Source organism: Podarcis liolepis, assembly GCF_965112155.1.
Source record: "Podarcis liolepis genome assembly, chromosome: 12".
Taxonomy (NCBI): domain Eukaryota; kingdom Metazoa; phylum Chordata; class Lepidosauria; order Squamata; family Lacertidae; genus Podarcis; species Podarcis liolepis.
This window is the reverse complement of record NC_139563.1, coordinates 33,184,110-33,202,923: the sequence shown is the minus strand read 5'-3', so window position 1 is coordinate 33,202,923 and position 18,814 is coordinate 33,184,110. Positions and strand designations below refer to the sequence as shown.

Here is an 18,814-nt window from a genome sequence, read left to right as displayed (position 1 = left end):
CAAAGATTCTGGGAAAGTAGGCGGCTCCCATTCAGTTTTTTTGCTGCTGCTTGATAAAAGCCATCACATCGCCTTTAGCTCCTGTTTTTCTTACGTTTCCTCAAGCTATTTTTTCCTCTTTCTACAATTCCTTCATAACTTTGTGAGACCTTTTTATCTTATTTCCTTTCCATTCACTATCCTTCAAAGAAAGATTTTTTAAAAAGACAAAAAGATACTAGTAGAAGATAGTACAATTGGTACTGACCTGAAGTGTAGGTCTCTGTGACGTCATGGGGTCTGTGGGGCCACTCCCTAATATGAACTGCAATGTCCCTCTTCCTTTTCTTACATGTTCTATGCCCTGTTGTTTAAGGGGAAAGTGGGCATCTTTTATTTCCTTACTACCTGAAACTCCGATGAGTGTTTGAGCTTCGCGAGTCCATAAAACTGTTTGGGAGCCCATAAAACTGATTGGGAGCCACCCACTTCCCCAAAGAGTCTTTAGTTCTGCCTCGTGGTCAAAGTGGAGTTGCAGCCCAATCCAGTGACCCCATGACAACATAGAGGTCAGGGCCAATTTTACTTTTAGGCACAGTTTCAGTTGCTTTTATGGAAGATGCCTTTAAAATGTGAGAGTAATGGTACTCCTGTAACCTTTATATTTTTAGATGGAATTGGAATAAATGTACAGACATACTAGCTTGTTTTGAGGGCACAAAGCCCACAAAATGTCAGGCAAAACTGATAAGATTTGACAGGTACTTTCTATCGTGAGAGGGTTTTGGGTTTTTTGAATGGGGGAGGGACTGAACTGGCCAATTCTGCTTAGGAGAAGGACTACTAATTCTTTTAGGAAGCAGGAGCTATGCAAAAGCATTTAAAACTTCTTATTTCTGCTGTGCTGTAACGTGTTTTATCATTCAGAACCAAAATGCTCACCTTCCAAAATTACCTGCCTCCTTTACTTCTTAGCTTTTGTTAACTCCTGAAATGATGAAATGTTATCCAGCTTTAATACACTGTGTGTATGACTTCTTGGAAAACAAAGCATACAGTAAAGGAAAGGGAGAGATTGCTCGGAAGGTAAGGATATTATCTGTTGTCTAGCAGGGCTCAGTGATGGCTGTCGTCCTACAACATTGTGCACAATCAATCAACATAATCTGTTGTTCATGTTGTATGCCCTTCGTTGTTTAGCTTGTATTACATGATTTATATATGAATGGACACGTGGTATAAATGCAGTATGCAAATAAGGGGTTGTTGTTGTTTTTTGAAACAGAAGCATTTATTTATCGGCAAAGAAGCCAAACTTGCATAAGAGAATTGTTGTAATGCAAAAAGTTTCTGTATTGTTTATAAGTTTGCTATCAAGCCTGAGATGCACCTAGTATTGAAAGATGTAAATATCCCTTCCCTTTTATTTACCCTAAAATCCTCTGCCCATTCCAGGCACCACATGCTTCATGACTCCAACCACCTGCTCAAAAGAGAGAATGCATGTCTCCCTCTAAAACTGGTTTTTGAGGCTGTTTCACATCAAAGAGCAAAAGGAGCTAAGCACCAAATTTTAAAATGCAGCGCTTTGTCAAAGTTGATCATTTAGTAATTGTGCTTGAAGTAGATCAACTTGCAGATTTTACATGCTTACTTAGCCCTTTTGCCCTCACAATTCCTTTCTATAAATTAGGCACAGCTTTCTGTGCTATTCTAAAAAAATTAAATTTCAGTAGAGGTTGAACTAAAATACATGTGTCTAAAATGATTCAAGCTTCTGTAACTCCCTGGAGACTGAATCCCTGTTGTTCTTAAACGTTTTCATTTGAATGGAACAGTTAAATTAGTGCATATTCATATTATGCCATGGTTTGTACAGTTCCTATCAGCTCATTTGCATGCCACTTAAAAATATGTGGTTTTCTTGTTTGGCCAAAAAGAGAGAGCCTTTGCCCAGAAACCCTTGAGGGCTAGACTGAGGACCATGTTGTCTCTTCAGGAATCGCTGTGCGTCTGCCTTTAAAAGATGGTGGGCTTTAAATCCAAATGCATAATTATATCTGAAAGAAGTTTCTGTATTTTGCATGATCCTGCATTGCAATTCCATTATAGATATTACACAAGGGCCATTTGGACATGGTAAGGGAGTGAAAGTAATGTATTTTATACATTTATCCCACAAGGATTCTTAAGATAGCTAACATACAACAGGGACACAACAACATATTGACAAACCACAACAAAATGTTAATGGATTAAAAAAAACACCTGGCAAATTTTGTTGGGTAGCAACAGCAAGCATCAAACTCTAATAAAAACTAAGGGGGAAAAAACATTCCTACCCATTTTCTGGCAGGCAAGCAAACGCAGGACATTCCACAGATTAGGGGTAATAAAAAGCCCCACTGTCAACACCTCAAGAAGCAGAAACACTCAGACCAAGTCCTCAGAAAAAGGTGTTGGGGTAGATGTCATGCTTTTCAGTCCCAGACTACTTAGGGCTTTGACGCTCAGAAACAGCACTTAAAATTGTGCCTAGAAACAAATAAGTAGCCAATATAGATAGATTGGTTATTTAATTTCTATACAGCTTAATATATAAAAATATCTCTTAAGTGGTGTGCAAAAAAATGAAGCAACATCAAACAACCTAAAGAGAAACACACTGTTACATATAAATATGTTAGATAAAGACAAAATTATATATAAATCAATATCAATTCATTTGCCTTTTGACACTGTTCTTTAACTGTTCTCTGTTCTCTCATGTTAGAACCAATTGCCCATCTAGCAGCTATATTTCCCCCCAGTTGTAGTTTCCAAGCAGTCTTTAGAGGCAGCCGCAACAATTGAGGCTGTCAGTGGAGTTTCGTTGCAAGAAAAGCCATACCTGGCCAATCAGCCAAACGCTCCAGAGAATACTTGAGCATCCATCTGGAAAGGGAGGTCTAATTTCAAGCCAGACTGTAATTGGCTGGCTTTAGAGGTGTGAATAGGCTTGGATGCTACATTTTTCTAGGTTCTTAGGTGTCCCATCAATTATATTTGCTCACTTGGAAAAACTCTTGGGCACAGGCATTTGTCCTTGCCTCCTCCTTACAAACAGCTCATGACCACTTTGGAAACATGCCCACTGCATTACAGGTCTTGGGTGAGGCACATTACCATATATATTTTGAGTTGTAATGGATTTTAGATATATGCAAGCAACAGAAATCAGAAAATAACATAGTTCTCATTTTTAAATAAAATTATTGGATTATTATTATTTTTTAGATTATTGGACCAAAACAGGGACTCTAGCTTGGCAGGGAACCTACTCTAGGAGTGTGGATAATAATGCTTAGAACAACTGTATAGATTACATTATAGAAGTAAACTAGTAATATAGAATCACACATTATGATCTATCAGAAACAATGTGCCCATTTCAAATTATTTCCCTGTATAATGTACACTAGAAAATAATCTATGTTTTGATGTCACAGAATTATTGCTCCCCTGCCCCTCCATATTATAGGCTGATGGGGCTGGCTGATGTGTAGTATTAAAACTTAGATTAGTTCTTTGATGCATCACAGAGGTGGAAGAAGACCACATACGGCTGCCATCTTCAGCAGCAGTGCTTTGTTAATTGGAATGTGTAGCCGTCATTTAAATTCTTAATAGAGTTTTACTAACTCCACACAAATTTACTCTTTCAAAATAACAAATAAATGCACACAGGATAACATTTTTCTGCTTCAAGGGCAAGAGTCTATTCAGTAGCTGGTGTGTACACTTCAATGGATGAACACTTTAATTTAGTGTGCGCTCTCTTGCTCTTTCTCTCTCTCCTCTCCCTTTTATTTTCTCATCTTCTTTTGTTGCAGCTTCCCAAAAAGCTGCTCTTAAGGGTGTTGGGACTTTTTGGAACAGTATGAACTTTGGGTTGGGGGGGATACAACTGGAGGGGGAAATCTGAGACCTCCCCCTGTGTGGGTGGAGATCTCCTCTGCTTGAGCAGGGGCTCTCTAGCTTCCATTTCATTAATATTATTCAGCACCAGTAAACATGGTACTTTGCATAGTAATGCTACAAAAATAAATCCCTTGCCCAAGAAACTTGCTGTCTGTGGATGACATTTCTCTCAGTTTTGATCGTTTTCAAAGTCAGGGCATGTATTTTACAAAATTAGCCTTACTGATGCCTGAAATTAACACAGTAATATTTTTTTCATAGTAATGGCTTTGTATTACTGCTTTCCAAAACAGTGTGATGTTTTCAACACACATTATTGGATGACTGGACTCATATCCTCATAGATTTATGCAATCGTGGTAAATGTTTTCCTCTTCAGATGGACACATTTGTAAACCCACTGCGTAACTCTATGAGAAATGTTTCAAATGCTGTCAAGTCCTTCCCTGACAGCTTCGCAGAGGGGATGACTAAAATGTCAGACAACATGGGCAAAATGTCAGAAAGATTGGGACAAGACATAAAGCAATCATTTTTCAAGGTAAGACTGCATCGAAGGAACGCACATTAGACTTGGTTCCATTTTGAGCCACCTCATTTAAACATGATCTGACTAGGCAAAGTGTGAGGTAACAGTTATGTTTAATAGTGTTGCCTTTCTTTTTATTTGGAAGAATGAAAAAAACAACTAGGAGGGAGTGCATAAGAACATAATCCTGCCAAAGTCCTTCTGGACACATGGACCCTGTGCAAGTCCAAATCTTGCTTGGGGTCATTTCACCTGATACACGTAATGCTAAACCATGGCTTAGTGAAACTTGCAAGCCAGCACTGTAAAATGTGGCAGAGTGAGTAAAACGTCTGTGGGTTCAGATACATAGATTAATACAGCTGCTATCATCAGTTGAGAAGCTTGATTGTTAAGTTGCCAAACATTCTCTTAAACAGAGCGTTTGGCAACCGTGAGCCATCTTCTTCATGAATGGTGCACCCTGTCATTTCTTTTAATCATTTTTGCCTTACCAATACACTGCTGAATATGCAGTTACATCACTGTATAGGGTAGTTTTGTTTCAAAGACATGTAAAGCTCCTTGATGTTGATGTTAGTTAATTTAGGGTGGGCCACTACTGAAAATGCACATTCCCGTTCTTAATTTCAGAACACTGTCTGTGCTCCAGCACTTTCCTCAGATGCTGCCAACTTTGCAACCCTTACTAAGTTACCAGAACACCTAGGCTTATTTTAACATAGTTTTCCTCCCCACATTCCCACTTATTGGCTGCAGCCCAGAGCTTTTCAGTGCTTCAGTGCTGACATGATGCTCTGCCTAAGCAGAGGCTGACGTCTGTTTCCATGCTAGGGAATGTTCTGGCTTGCATCAAGCATCATGTGTGCATCAAGAGCTCCGTGCATACACCAGAGATGCTGGAGAGGGGAGACAAATGTCTGAAGCAATTTTTCCTCCCATTTTCCCCCCACAGACCTTGCTTTCCATCAGTCCCCTTCCCCACCCTTGAATAAAATATATTTATTCCATTTAGCCTTGTCATTGCTAACCCAACACTTCTGCTGTGTCACACATTAATGCATCTTTCCCAAAACGGAATATTTCAAGTGTGTAAAGTTAAAATAAAACCATGCAAGATGAGTATTTTATCTCCCTTTCCCCCTTTCTCCTTTTTGTTGTATTGCATAAATATTGCTGTAGAGCTGGGGCAGGGAAGCCTGTGGCATTCCAGAAGCTGCTGGGTTCAAATTCTCATCAGTTTCAGATAGCTTGGCCAATTTCCGACAGGCCACAGGTTTCCCCACCCCTGTTTTAAGGTCAGCAATGTAGGGCCTTACTAACCTTTAACAAAATGTACCTGCATAGTAATAAACAATATTGGAACCTTTTCTTTAAAAATGGACTAAAGTAAAATTTGAAAATGCAGATTAAGCAGTAGTTTATGCCTTTAGGAATAAGGCATTTTAGAAGCATAAACTATTTATGTTATATGAGATTTAATCAAAAGCAAGTCTTATTTTTCCATTATATTTTATAAATTGATACAAACAAATCCCAAAGAAAAAGTGTGAGAATGCAGGCTAGTTAGGCTTTTTGTCATGTGACTGTTAGATGCTCCTAATGCTGCTTAATTTGTTCCAATACTTGTTTTGGATTTTTATTAAAGCACTTCCGCAGTACTGTGCCTTAGCAGATTTTATATCAAGCAGTTAAAAGTATTTTATGAACTAAAGTTCATAAAAGTATTGGTTTTGAATTGAGTTTCAGAATTCTCTGGCTTTATAAAGGATATATTTTTTTTCATCACTATTTCTCGCTTTCAATAATTTCTCTTTGGGATTTAGGATCCTCCTTTAATGCAGAAGACATACGTTGATCCTAAGCACTGCCGTGTTGCAGCACAAGTTGAAGACAATGTGAGTTTGATAGTTGCTTTTAAACTGACCTCACTTTTGCTTATAAATGAAATGTATACATGTGTGTCTATATGTGCATGATTGATACACACACACGTGCATGTGTGCACACTAGAGTTTACCCATGGTATTACTATGAATCAGTGGTGCCTAAATATGTAAAGTCCTCTAGTTGAAGTCCCAAGAACAGCTATAGGCAGGTTGAAAGGTAGCATGCTTCATGGGATTCCCACCACCCTTTGACAGCAACCTTCATGCCTTATTTAAAATGAATAGGGAATCTCAGTTTTGAAGCCTGATTGCCGTTTCATGTGGGGGATTCCTGTTAAAGTAACGTGACCCTGAATCCCATCAGGCATGCAAAGCTACTTGAATAGTTTTTTGGATCCCGATAAAACTTCATTATAAAATGTGTTACATATGTATGTATGTATGTTTCCCCCCTACTCCTACAATATTCAAATGATCAACAAATTCTGTGTCAGTTCTATAAAAAAAAATGGATAGCTTCCTTTACTACATTTTCATAAGAGTTTGTTATAGTTCCATGACCTCAAAACATTAAACAACTTCTTTGGTCATAGATGTAGTTGACTTTCTTATTATGTGCTCCAAAGTGTGTGTATGAAAGAATATGAAGGTGAAGATTAAAAGGTTAGGTTCCTGATGTTCTCATAAACTACAGAATTTCTGATTTGGTTGAAACACTGATTAAATATGTGAAGATCAGTTCAAAAAAATCTTTTATCTTTAATGAGGACAGAAGGACCATAAGATTACCACTGATTATATGCAGATTTGTCATGGTCATAAATCTGCACCTGTTCTACACTTCACATCTTTTTCTGGCCACATCAAAGCATTCCACTCTGTATATCTGAATGCTGTCTGCTGCTATGATTTTAGCAAATCTCCCCCTTCTTTAGGAGTAGTACATGTTTTATGTTTTCATTGTTTTGATCATCACAGAAAGAGCTTATATTCAGTTCTTTTTCGTTGCTGTTACTGATTTCGATTTATGGTGCATCATGCTAGTAATGGAGTGTGAAGATTCTACATATGCATGTACAAGCAAAATAATTTTTTCCAAAATGTCAAATATGGTTGGATTTGCATCTTTCAGTGTTTTCATGTCACAGAAGAATGTGTTAGTCAGCTTGTACTATTCAGATACACAGTGGGTGTATCAGTGATCCACCAAGTTTTGTTTGAAATTAAGAGCTGCCAAGACACTGTGCAGCATCCCGAGGGCCATGCAGCTGATTCCACACACTTGGTAGCACTTCAGACTTGTTTCTCTTCAAACAACAACCTCCCATGCTGAGCGGCGAAAGATTTCTGAAACTGATAAGGCAAATTCAGTTTGCAACATGCTGTTCATTGGAAAAAAGTACAAAATTCCAAGGGGCCAGTAGTTCATAGAACATCTTTTACCTTTCGATTTTGATCTCTTCTGTTTGTCCTTCATAGAAAAAAGTGTTGCTAAATATGATTTAATGTTTCTAGGCTATAACTTTCAGAAACAGGAATCTGAAATGAAGCCCTATGAGCTAAATTGGCAAATTATTGATGAGGACTGACAGATATAAACACATTATTTCATTACTTTGTCTTCTGTGATGGCTTCCAGTCTCTCTCTGGGTCCTGTTCCAAGTATCGATATTAACCTTGAAAAATATGTCACAAAAAGTTCAATGCTAGGGTATCTATGGGGGTAGAATCTGTAGTATGTAAATACCAGATTGCTTTCGTGTTTAATGTAATGATAACATGAATTGGTTACAATGGGATCCTGAGATCTCTTGTTCTCCCAAAATCTAGTGCATTGGATTTGGGAACCCTCAAGAACAGTGCAGGAGATGGTGCAGGGAGACTCCATGAAAATTGTCCCTTTTTGTTTGTGGAAGCATCTGCTGGATCAAACCATTTTTGTGAGCAGGACTCCTTTCATTTGAAGAAGGACTGTGTTCGATCCAACCTTGTGTATTTGCTTGAGCTGAAATGTTCCAATAGTTTCATACTTTTGAACAAAGCAAGCTCTTCAGAGTTCTGATATGCATTACTGAAATGAGGAAGATTCATTCACTTGCCAAAAAGTAATAACCTTTTCACCCCATTTTTTAGGTGGAGGACAATGTTCCTCTTAAAATAATGCTGCTACTCATGGATGAAATCTTTGATCTAAAGGAGAGAAATCAATGGCTACGACGAAATATCAAAAACTTGCTTCAGCAGCTTATTAGAGCAATGCATGGATATACAATAAATAAGTACTGCCTTCCTTCTTTATAATTATAAAAAACCTATTTATTCTGTAAATTACATGTGGAAAAACTTTTGTTTTTTAAGCACTCATTTTGGAGGCAAAATGTGATGTGATTTAATTTTTGTTGGGGCGCAATAAATGGTTCTCTCACTCCTCCTCCTCCTTCAGACAGTGTTTGCTGTCTGTCTTGTTTCCTTATCTAGCTGTCTTATAAAACAGATCCATTAGACTCACCTGAAGGGTGCTTCTGCATGATGGCGTACTGGACCCAGGTAGTCATGGTCAGCTTTTGAGCATATCACCTGGGTCCAGTGTCCCTTTGTGGGAGATTACCAATATTTACTAAGTAAAATTATAATTCTCCTTTCCCATCCTACACTCATGTATCTTAGATAGGGTAGGGTAATGGATTGAAGGCTGCATTTATGTGGTGAACACCTTGGATCAATTTCCTGCTCAGCTGTGAAGCTTAATATTTGGCATTGAGTTAGTCGCAGGCCTGGTTGCATGACACTGTAGGTGAAACTATGTCTTAGTGCAGGCTATCTGTCAAGAGAGGAACTTGCAGTCATTGTGCTTCTGCATTGACCTTTTTATTGCTGTCCTGTGGTAGATTAAGCCATAGATTGGCTTAGCGTGTCATCCAGACCATGGCTAAGCTCTCTCCTCACCAACCATGAGCTGGAGCCAAAAACAAATCTTACTAAGTTTGGCTTACCGTGTCATGCAAAACAGCCCTAGCAGTCTCTTAGGACTCTTCCTGTGAGGTTGCAATTGGTACTGTATCCTTTGCAACTATCCAGCTTTTCTTTGGATAGTAATATGTTAAATATAATTACTTTTCTGAAATATGTAGGGGGGAAATGAAGGTTCTGGAGTCTGCCCCTTAAAGCTCAGCTTGCTGTAGGCACCATTGCATGAAGGTATAGAAGCATTTAAAACAGCAGCAAATTTGTTTAGAGAAATTGTGTGCTCTCCTTTCCTTACAGCCCCACAAATGTATTTGGCAGCTGTAAGTGTTGCAGAGATACAGGTCTTACCAACCCTTTCAGGTGCTGCTGTATCAATGAATGTTGGACATGAGATTTGTCCCTTTTATTTCTTGCATTCGATTTTAAAGAATACAATATATTAAAGCAATATGCCCGTCTTAATTTCAGAAAAATAGTAGATCATGTTGATTGGATGACATCTCCTGAACAAGTAGCAGATGCAGTTAAACGTTTCAGGTATGTCCTTTTAACACATGCTGTACCCAAAGCAATTTATGTTTCCTGCCTATATTTACTGTTCACATCTATACAATGTTAGCTGACAACTATTCTTACTTTTCACGAGAACCACTTTCTCTGCTAGGTTTAAAGAGATGATTAACCTTTTCTAGATAGTCGGTCTCTGTAGAAAGCCTCCTTTGCAAATATGTAAAGTTACTTGAAAAATAGATGTACATTCTTTGACCCAACCAAATAATAATAATAATCTGCCTAATTAATGTGCAATCTTATTATCAGCCTTCCTGCTTACAGGGGGAATCAAGGCAACATTATACAGTGAATAATACCTATATCCTGTATGTTTTCCAGCTTTGTTTTGTAGCAGTTTGTTTAACTTCTCTTTCTCATAGAAAGTTTAAACTGACCTCATTAGGAGTTTTCTACATTCCTCTCCTTTGCACTAGTGGCTTTTAATATATTGATTTGCTGAGATAGCTATAGCTGTCTTTGCATGTCCCATCCAGCCTAGTTGGCACTGGGCCTCAAGCATAGTGCTATTCCTCCTAATTAAATCTGCTCTGGTCAGGCTAGTAAGCACCTGAAAAGTCTACAGCAACAGTGGCTAAGCTATTGCTTTGCAGATGTTGTCGGACCATAGTTCCTATCATCTCTGTGGATTGGATTTGCTGGCTGGGGCTGGTGAGTATTGGTGGGCTTCAGTCATTTGTTTAGGCTAACTATCACTGGCTGTGATCAATCGTGCACAGCCAGGGTAGTGTGGCTCTCTAAATGTTGTTGGACTCCAGTTCTCATTAGGCACAGCCAGTGTGGTCAATGATCCAGGTTTATCATCCCTGTTGTATAACCAGGATCTGAAGAAACACACCAGCTAATCTAGAGAAGCCACTTTAATATTGAGGTCTTAATATAGTACCTAAGCTTTGCATGTGCAAGATGTGTTTTGAGTTTTCAGAGGAGAACTATAACCTGGTTTTTATTTTAACCTGTAAACTTGTCTGCTTGCAGAGATGCCTTTTGGCCCAATGGCATTTTAGCTGAGACTGTTCCCCGCAGAGACAATGCCATTAGAATGCGAACGAGAATTGCTGGAAAAACAAAATTACTGGGGATGATGCCAGGTGTGTGAAATTATTTCTCCTTGAGCCGAAGTGGAAAATGTCCTTAGATGTGTCACATAGGTTTTAAAAAAGCAGAGTCTTGTTTGCCTGCATGTGAACAGCGTTGAGAAACTATATCTTTAAGAAAGTTTACAACCTTGCATTTAGTGCGAGGGCTATTTAGGGAATGATAGTTATTTTCTTGAACATTTTAAGAATTTGTACTTTTACAGCAAATAAACATGAAGATTGAATTGTTACTGAACTGTCACATCATTTTGTGATTTGTCTAGATGAATTGAAGCATATCCTAGGTGCTGAGACAACAAGGAAAGGCATTCTCAGAGTCTTTGAAATGTTTCAGCATACTCAGCTGAATAAGAGGATGGTATACGTCTTTCTGGAGGGCTTCTTGGAAACTTTATTTCCAGCAAATGAATTCCCTGAACTCTTCAAAAAACTGCATTCACCCTCAAAGCAGATGCAGCGATATAAGCAGAGACTGCAATCTACACAAGCGCCTTCTTTACAGAAAAGGTGACACTCCAGATTTTTATGTTGGTGTCCATTTGCCCAGGACTTGGGCAGGTTCTCTGGGGCTTAAAACTCTCATGCTGTTATTTCTGCACCGGTCTTTTAGTGTCACATATTAGATTATTAATGCATCCATAAGAGATAATCGTTCCTCTCATCCTCCTTCTCTTATGCAACCACTACCATGAACTGGGTTCATGTGTCTAAATGATTTGGTGCATCTTCATGCAACATTGAGAAGAATATTAGCCCGCTCTGTAAGAATGTCTGTTCCTTCCACTCTTGACGGAATCTATGATTGCCAGCAATGAAAAGTGCTAGACTGTGTCAGTTGAGTTATAAGTAAAGCACAACTGTGGTGATAGCAATGGAGGACTTGGCTGCTTTGCTCGGAACTGGGAGATTGTGCAATGTGAAAATCAGGTGCAATTTGATTTGCATTATGACTGTTGAGGCCTTGTAGGTCTCGCTGAGCGGCTCTGAAGTGGTTGAGCTAGCATGAAAGAAGTCTTTTGAACAGATGGTTCTGAGAAATTTTATGATTTTCCCAAACTACATTTGCTAACTAAAGGTTGAAGTAATATGTGCGAAAGCCGTGTTAGCTTCACTTTCCAGAATGATAATAATAAATAACTAAGTAAATTATATTTGTTGGTTTTATTACTTAGTCAGGATGGGTACACATAAAGAAAAACATCTTGGTTTGAATTAGCCTGCTTAGTGGTCTTGTTTTGCTCTTCAATAACAGTTCTTGTATTCTGCATATAATTTTTAAAGAAGAAAGGCTCATAATAGCACTTAGTGAAGGGAAGGACAGATGTTTAAAAAAAGGGGATTATCACATTTATTTATTTATTAGGAGTTTTGGGGGCTAGGAAACAGAAGCAAATTAAAATACAACGTTCTCAACATTAAGAAATTATCAGAATGGTTTTACTTTTTGCCATTAATTGTCACCCTTAGCTTTATTTAAGTGTGTTCACCTCAAGAGGAAAATTGCTGAAATGACTTGGTTTCTTACTGACATAAGTCTTCTGGACTTCATTGAACAGTCATATGCAAACAATTGCAAATTCCTGAATGCACCACAGTGTATATATGAAAATAAGAGACACAACAACAATATTTTTTTAAATAACAATCTTTTTTATTTTTTGCATAATGTAAAATTTTAATAAATAAACTTCTTCTACACAAAAAGCCCCCTGTCTATCCTCTTTACTTCCAGACATAATGTCTAACTGAGAATGAAGTAATAATTTACTACTTTTGCTGAGCCTTAATTTATCTTGGAATCTCCTTTTCTCGAATCTCCTTGATGAGCACCTCCCATGATCAAGGAATTTCAAAGCATTAGGTATAATCCCCTTAATATTTTACCATATAGTTTGTTTAAGATCCCAAGAAAATATCCCAAATAGTAGTCATTTAATGCTCTGATACTAAACACATTTATTTTTACTCAACGGGGCTGACTTAAAAACAAATGTGTTTCAGGTTTGGGCGTAAATGCAGTACCTAAAGATCTTGTAAAACAGGTCCTCCCATGTAGGAAAAAAAAAATCAAGAGAAAATGGCTTTAACCTCAAAAGAGAAAAAGAAATATTCATTGGGAGGGTATCCAAGAAATACATGTGTTTTTAAGGCATGAACAAGGAAGTCTACAGCCCTTCCCCTACCTACTATCCTTATTTGGATTCCATTCTTGCTGTGAAGCCTACTCAGTAATGGCAAAGCTGTAAAAAAAAAAAGATATTTACATCTTCATTACAGTATGCATGTCTTCAAGTGCAATTGTTCTCCCCCATCTCTACAGATCCATACTATACGTGTGATTCCCTTTTATCAGAACAGCTTAAGATAACATGTATGAAGTATTCTTTCTGTAGCCTCCTCAATGCTTTTAAATATAGGTGGCAATTGACATGAATCTCTCTCATATATACATACACTTAAAAATATATATCTTAAGATTTGTTCCTCAGTCTGTAGCCTAATTCTAATTGAGGTAGTAGAACTGTCTGGATGCTATTACTTTAAATTGCAGGAGAGGACTTGCATGATTAATTTTAAAAAAGAGCTCTGCAGGTAGAACATCATGTTGGGACGAAATAAGCTTGCTAATCTTTCCCTGTAAAGTTAGTTTTTAGTGTACAGGCATCACCTGCAATTTGAAGTTGAATGATCTTCACAGGTATACTACTCAATGAAAACTTAGGCCTATGCCAGCTCTTAATGACCTTTATTCCTGCCCCGTTTGACTTCTAAAACAGTAGAATGCTATAATCCATGTGAAACACTGGAGAATAGGAGAAAAGGCAGGCCTAAATACAGCCTCAATATATGACTCGAGTCTAATTTTCAACACTTCAAAGTGGAAATGAATAACAATCAATATAGTATGTGGTATCTCTTACCCCTGGGCCATCTACATTAGACTTCAGAATTATGTTCAATTGTTGAATTTTAAAATTGATTACATATCCAGAAAATGTGTGAATGAAACAAAGGTGTGTTGTTTCTTTGAATGCAATTATTGCACAAAGGGTTTTTTTCCATCTATATTTAATTTCAGAGCGTGCCTGTAGACAGGAGCAGTCAATTTGTACACCTCTTCCTGATTAGTTATTATGCATTGTTCCCATGTTGTCCATTCACATTATCTCGACTGTAGCCCCTGTGTTATTTAAAAGCGCCCCAGAATTGATTGTGTAAATGCAGCAGATACTTAGCCAGGTGTGACCTGGTCTGAGAATGCTGTGACCAGCCTCTGAAAATAAATGTGCCATTGTCCAGCAAAATGCACTTAATTTTAGCCTTAATTGAGAGAGAATGAACAGTAAGGTGGAATATTTCATATGGTTCACCCTCAAGCTTCTGCCTCTGGTGTTTGCTATGACTAAACAATTAATTTAAAATGCTACCAGAATGTGTAATAATTTTTAAAAGTAAAATACGAATTCCACAACCTCAGTTTTAATTTAGTGCAATATTTTCCTGTAACGCATGTGTATTTGAATAACTGTTTAAAAAAAGAGAGAAAGTTTTTAAGGTTTTGAGATCAAAGGTATACTGTCTTAACCAACAATGTATATTCTGTTATTGCTGCTGTGTTGGCTTATCTAAGGACTTGTTTTAAAAGTCTGGTTTGTCACTCCTTGTAAATCCCTACTTCTCTGTGCTCGAATGAGCATGGTTCTTACATTGCAAGGAGCAAAATCTAAAGAGCACATCTGAATATAGCTGTTAAATAAATGACTTGTGCATATCATTGTACAGTATGTGTCAACTGTGTGCCTAATGGTTCTTTCAATATCTCCCCCTTTTTCTTTAATGAAGAATGAAAACAAATTTGGAATGCCATGGTCTCTCTTTCTGACGGCTAAGAACTCTAAGTTTTTATTTGGAGTTTGCATTATGTTTGTCCAATAGAGAAGTTCAGAAAAGTACACTAATAAAAGTATTAACAAGAAAAGTTTGAATTTGTCTTATTTGCTTAATTTGACTATAGCCCATGTGAAATAGCAGATTTGCTGTGGTGAGATCTTTGCAATGGTGATCTCATGTTTAGGAGAACAAAATAAAGGAGATTAAAGAAAAAAGTTATTGGACTGAATGAAGTATAAGTGTAATAGCAATTGATTTAGAATAAATGTGTCGTAAGAAAACTTAATGAACCTCAAACTTCAGTACACCTGCAAAGCAACCACATTACCTATACATAATAGCAGACCTTCCGCAAAGTATTGTGTATCTTTAGTGCAACAATTTCCGATAGGGGTTTCCCCCCCTTAGGTTTTATTTTCACAACAGCTGGACCTGCATGCAAGAACTATTGTTCTACTTTATATGTAAAAAAATTCCAGCTGTTTCACATTAATCTTACCAACTCCACAGTACCAAGTTTCTAAAATGTCACTTGTTTGTGCCCTTGAAAAATGTTTATTGTAGCTCTTTTCTTACCCAGGTATCTAGTAAAATTGGTCCTGAGAAAGAAGTAAATTCATTGGGGGGGGGGCGAGACAAGTATGGATGACATCCAACTTTACTTATACTTAGAGCAGACTTGCTGAAATCAGTGCACCTACTTTGAGGATGGTTATCCTATGTGTTTAGATTACAGAGTACATTGGATCATAAGCATAGCATATGTGAGAGATCAGTGATCATTAAGAAATTACTATGAATGCAAGCTGGTGAATATGAGTGATCCGGAGTTCCCTATCTTATACAGCATGACAATTAAACTTAATTTTATGAAAAACTTTGTGCTCCTTTTTCTGAATATGAGAACCAGTTTCCTCTCTGTACCACCCAGTGTTAACCTGGACACTCCATATCAGCAATGAACCTAAATAAACCATTTCTGGGAGCTCATGATTCTCTTGAAGTAATTCAAGAGCAAGTGAAAGAAGCAAGAAAATAGTTCTCTATATTCTGTGCACACCAAAAACGATCTTTTAAGAACTCCTACTAAAGTATGTAAGTGTTTTAAGCCAGTGACTGAATCTCTCCATGTGAACGCAGTGTTGCCCTTTCACTCCGGGTAGCATTTCACCAAGCCAGTTCAACAGTAGTTGGGGATTTTACTGTTTTAGCTCTTTGGAAAAACATCTACCTGCAGGTGTTTTTCCCTTTTCTTTACGGGTGCTCATGGAGGTCACGGAAGCATGAAATCTGCCCTAATTCAGCTTAGCTGCTAATCACACAGTGAGAAAAGAAAGTGTGACTGAATATGGAATAAATGTCAGTTGGCACCTGTTTTCGCCATCTCAATTTGTTTTTCTTCTCACGGCATTTTACACCTCTTAATTTAATTTGTGACTGGCCTTTTTCTCCTTCCAGCTGTCCGGGGTTATACAACACACATTCCATTTGTGTTATCAAGGGCTTAACAGGCCCCAGCCACTGAGCCAAGCAAATTAACAGGGCTGCGCCGAACCTGTAGCCCTCCTGCTTTCTCGGCATCTTATCTCGCTCCATGAGGGTAATTCAATTCTCAGCTCTGAAATAGAGTAGGCATAGTTTTAACGTGCCTCAGAATCTTTTCCCACCCCAACTATATAATTTTTCTTAAAAATAATAATAATAAAGAAAACCTTTAGGGTGCAAACCAGAGTACACTGGTTTTGCAGATGGCGACAACGCTTCTACATTACTCCTAAAAGCCAGATCCTGTGCATGCTTGCTCTGAAGGCTGAAGAACTATTTGGTTTCCATTTCATGGGTACAACACAAATAATAATCCTATTATGAGACACAGCAGATGGAGGTGTGACCTCGAAGTTTTGCTTTGATCATCCAATACACCCATCTAATGGGAAGAGCAGCTCCGAAATGTGAATTCCAGCAGCTGACTCTGCCTGGTAGCACCTTTTCCCAGAGAGTACCTGCTAAAGGTCGAGCGACTTGTTTGAAGTGAACTTTTTATGTTGTCAAGTGAGAGCTGGCTGTACTATATGAGATGGTAAGCGAGAAGCAGCACCAAGATTGATCTGAAACATTGTTGAGGTCAGCAGCAAAGGACAACTGCATTTTGGCGTCGGTTGGTTGAGATGGGGGCAAGCTTTCGATTCTTTCTTCATTGGCACAAAGTTGCCCTTTACATATTACATGCTGTCCTGCTCAGGTGTGATAATGGTTAAAAAAAAGAATTCCTGGCAAGTTAGTGATTGGCAGGGTTTAATGATGCTAGGGGCACTCTCACTACTCTGTCCCATCACAAGCAGGGAACGAACACAGACCTCGGGACTTGTGGAAAAATGGTGTCTGTAGTCCTGATTGGTGGTCAGGAGCATGTACACTGTTGCTGGGCAAGAAGCTAGCAATCCTAGTTTGCAAAAGGAATCTTGGGTACCATAGTTCACTAGTTAATTAAAATAGTTCTAACCCGTTAGGGATTATAGGGACAGAAATAAATAATAATAATGTTAAAGTTGGATGTAACAACAGCAGCTAGGTTTCTATACGCACAGAAATGAAAGGAAGAAGTTGTTCCAACCAAAGAAGAAGGGATACGTCAGATAATGAACTACGCTGAACTGGCAAAAGTAACAGCAAAACTAATGAGTGATTTATGGAAGAATGGATGCCTTTTTTGGACTAAAGAAATATAGTATGATGAACTTGCAAGCAGGACTTGAGCTATGAGCAACAGAAGTAATTAGATTATAATGTTGTGGTTGTGATTTGATAGAAGATAGGGTGCAGCAGAACGGGAAGAACAACTCCTCCATGGAAAAGGGGGTGGGAAGTCGACAAAAATAAGAGAAAAGACGAAATTGTGTTTTGACTATATGTTTAAAATGTTGAAACATATATATATCCTGCCCCATATCTTGGGCACCAGGTACACATCAATTAAACCCACAATTCATAATATAATCAATAATCATCAGGCAGTTAGCAGATGATGCTAATTTGCAATCAACAACCCCCCAAATGCTTGAGTAAACAGCCGGGTCTTTACTTGGGGCTAGAGTGCCATCAGTGTTGGCACCACTCAAGCCTCCAAGGGGAGAGTGCTCTATGGCTTGGGCGCCATAGTGGAGAAAGCCCTCTCCCATGTCTCAGCATACAGCAGGGTCCTCAAGCAAATCTTAATGCTCCGGTGTGTGTGTATTAAGAAGTATGTTCCGTCAAGTAAATGGGCCAATTTAAGCTATTTAAGAATAGCCTGCTGGATCAGGCCAGTGGCTCATCTTGTCCAGCATCCTGTGGCCAGCCAAATGCCTTTAGGATGCAGGACCTAAACACAACAGCAGTCTCCCCTTTGGGGGATTCCAGCAACTGGTATTCAGAAACATACTGCCTCTGGCAGTGGAGGTAGAACATGGTCATCAGGTTTAGTAGACTTTGATAAGCCTTTGTGAATTTTTCCAATCCTCCTTCAAAGCCATCCAAGTTGGTGGCCACCATTGCCTCTTGTTGAGGCCAATTCCATAGCTTGACTGCACTGCATGTAGGAAATACTTCCTTTTGCCTGTCCTGAATATCCCATCGCTCTGTTTCATTGGATGCCTCTGAGTTCTTGTGTTATGTTGTGTCTTATCTATCCCCTTTCTCTGCGCTGTGTATTATTTTATACACTTGCATCACGTTTGCCTCTTACTCTCCCTTTCTCTAAAGCAGGGGTCTGCAACCCGCGGCTCCGGAGCCACATGTGGCTCTTTTACATCTTTGCTGCGGCTCTGGGGCGGATACTAGCGAGGGGAGGAGGCGCATTGTGCGCCCCGACACTCCTCACTGTGGCGGGCGTTGTACTGGCTGTGACGTCGCATGGGGGTGGTGCGTGCGTTAGTCACGCACCGTCCCGA

General features: G+C 38.6%; 1 protein-coding gene across 7 annotated transcripts in view; it reads left to right on the top strand.

The window, feature by feature from the left end:
- The window catches only part of SNX13 (sorting nexin 13), a 66,523-nt gene extending 51,550 nt beyond the window's left edge, over positions 1-14,973 (top strand). For 5 of the 7 annotated variants that reach the window (XM_083467902.1, XM_083467901.1, XM_083467900.1 and 2 more), the window contains exons 20-26: positions 955-1,065; positions 4,319-4,480; positions 6,295-6,366; positions 8,491-8,636; positions 9,793-9,861; positions 10,873-10,985; positions 11,258-14,973. In XM_083467902.1, the coding sequence (XP_083324028.1) occupies positions 955-1,065; positions 4,319-4,480; positions 6,295-6,366; positions 8,491-8,636; positions 9,793-9,861; positions 10,873-10,985; positions 11,258-11,505 (921 nt within the window). In that variant the 3' untranslated portion in view covers positions 11,506-14,973. The remainder of the gene's footprint in view (positions 1-954; positions 1,066-4,318; positions 4,481-6,294; positions 6,367-8,490; positions 8,637-9,792; positions 9,862-10,872; positions 10,986-11,257) is intronic. The other 2 variants (XM_083467904.1, XM_083467903.1) reach the window with 1 other exon arrangement.
- Positions 14,974-18,814: the final 3,841 nt, after the last annotated feature.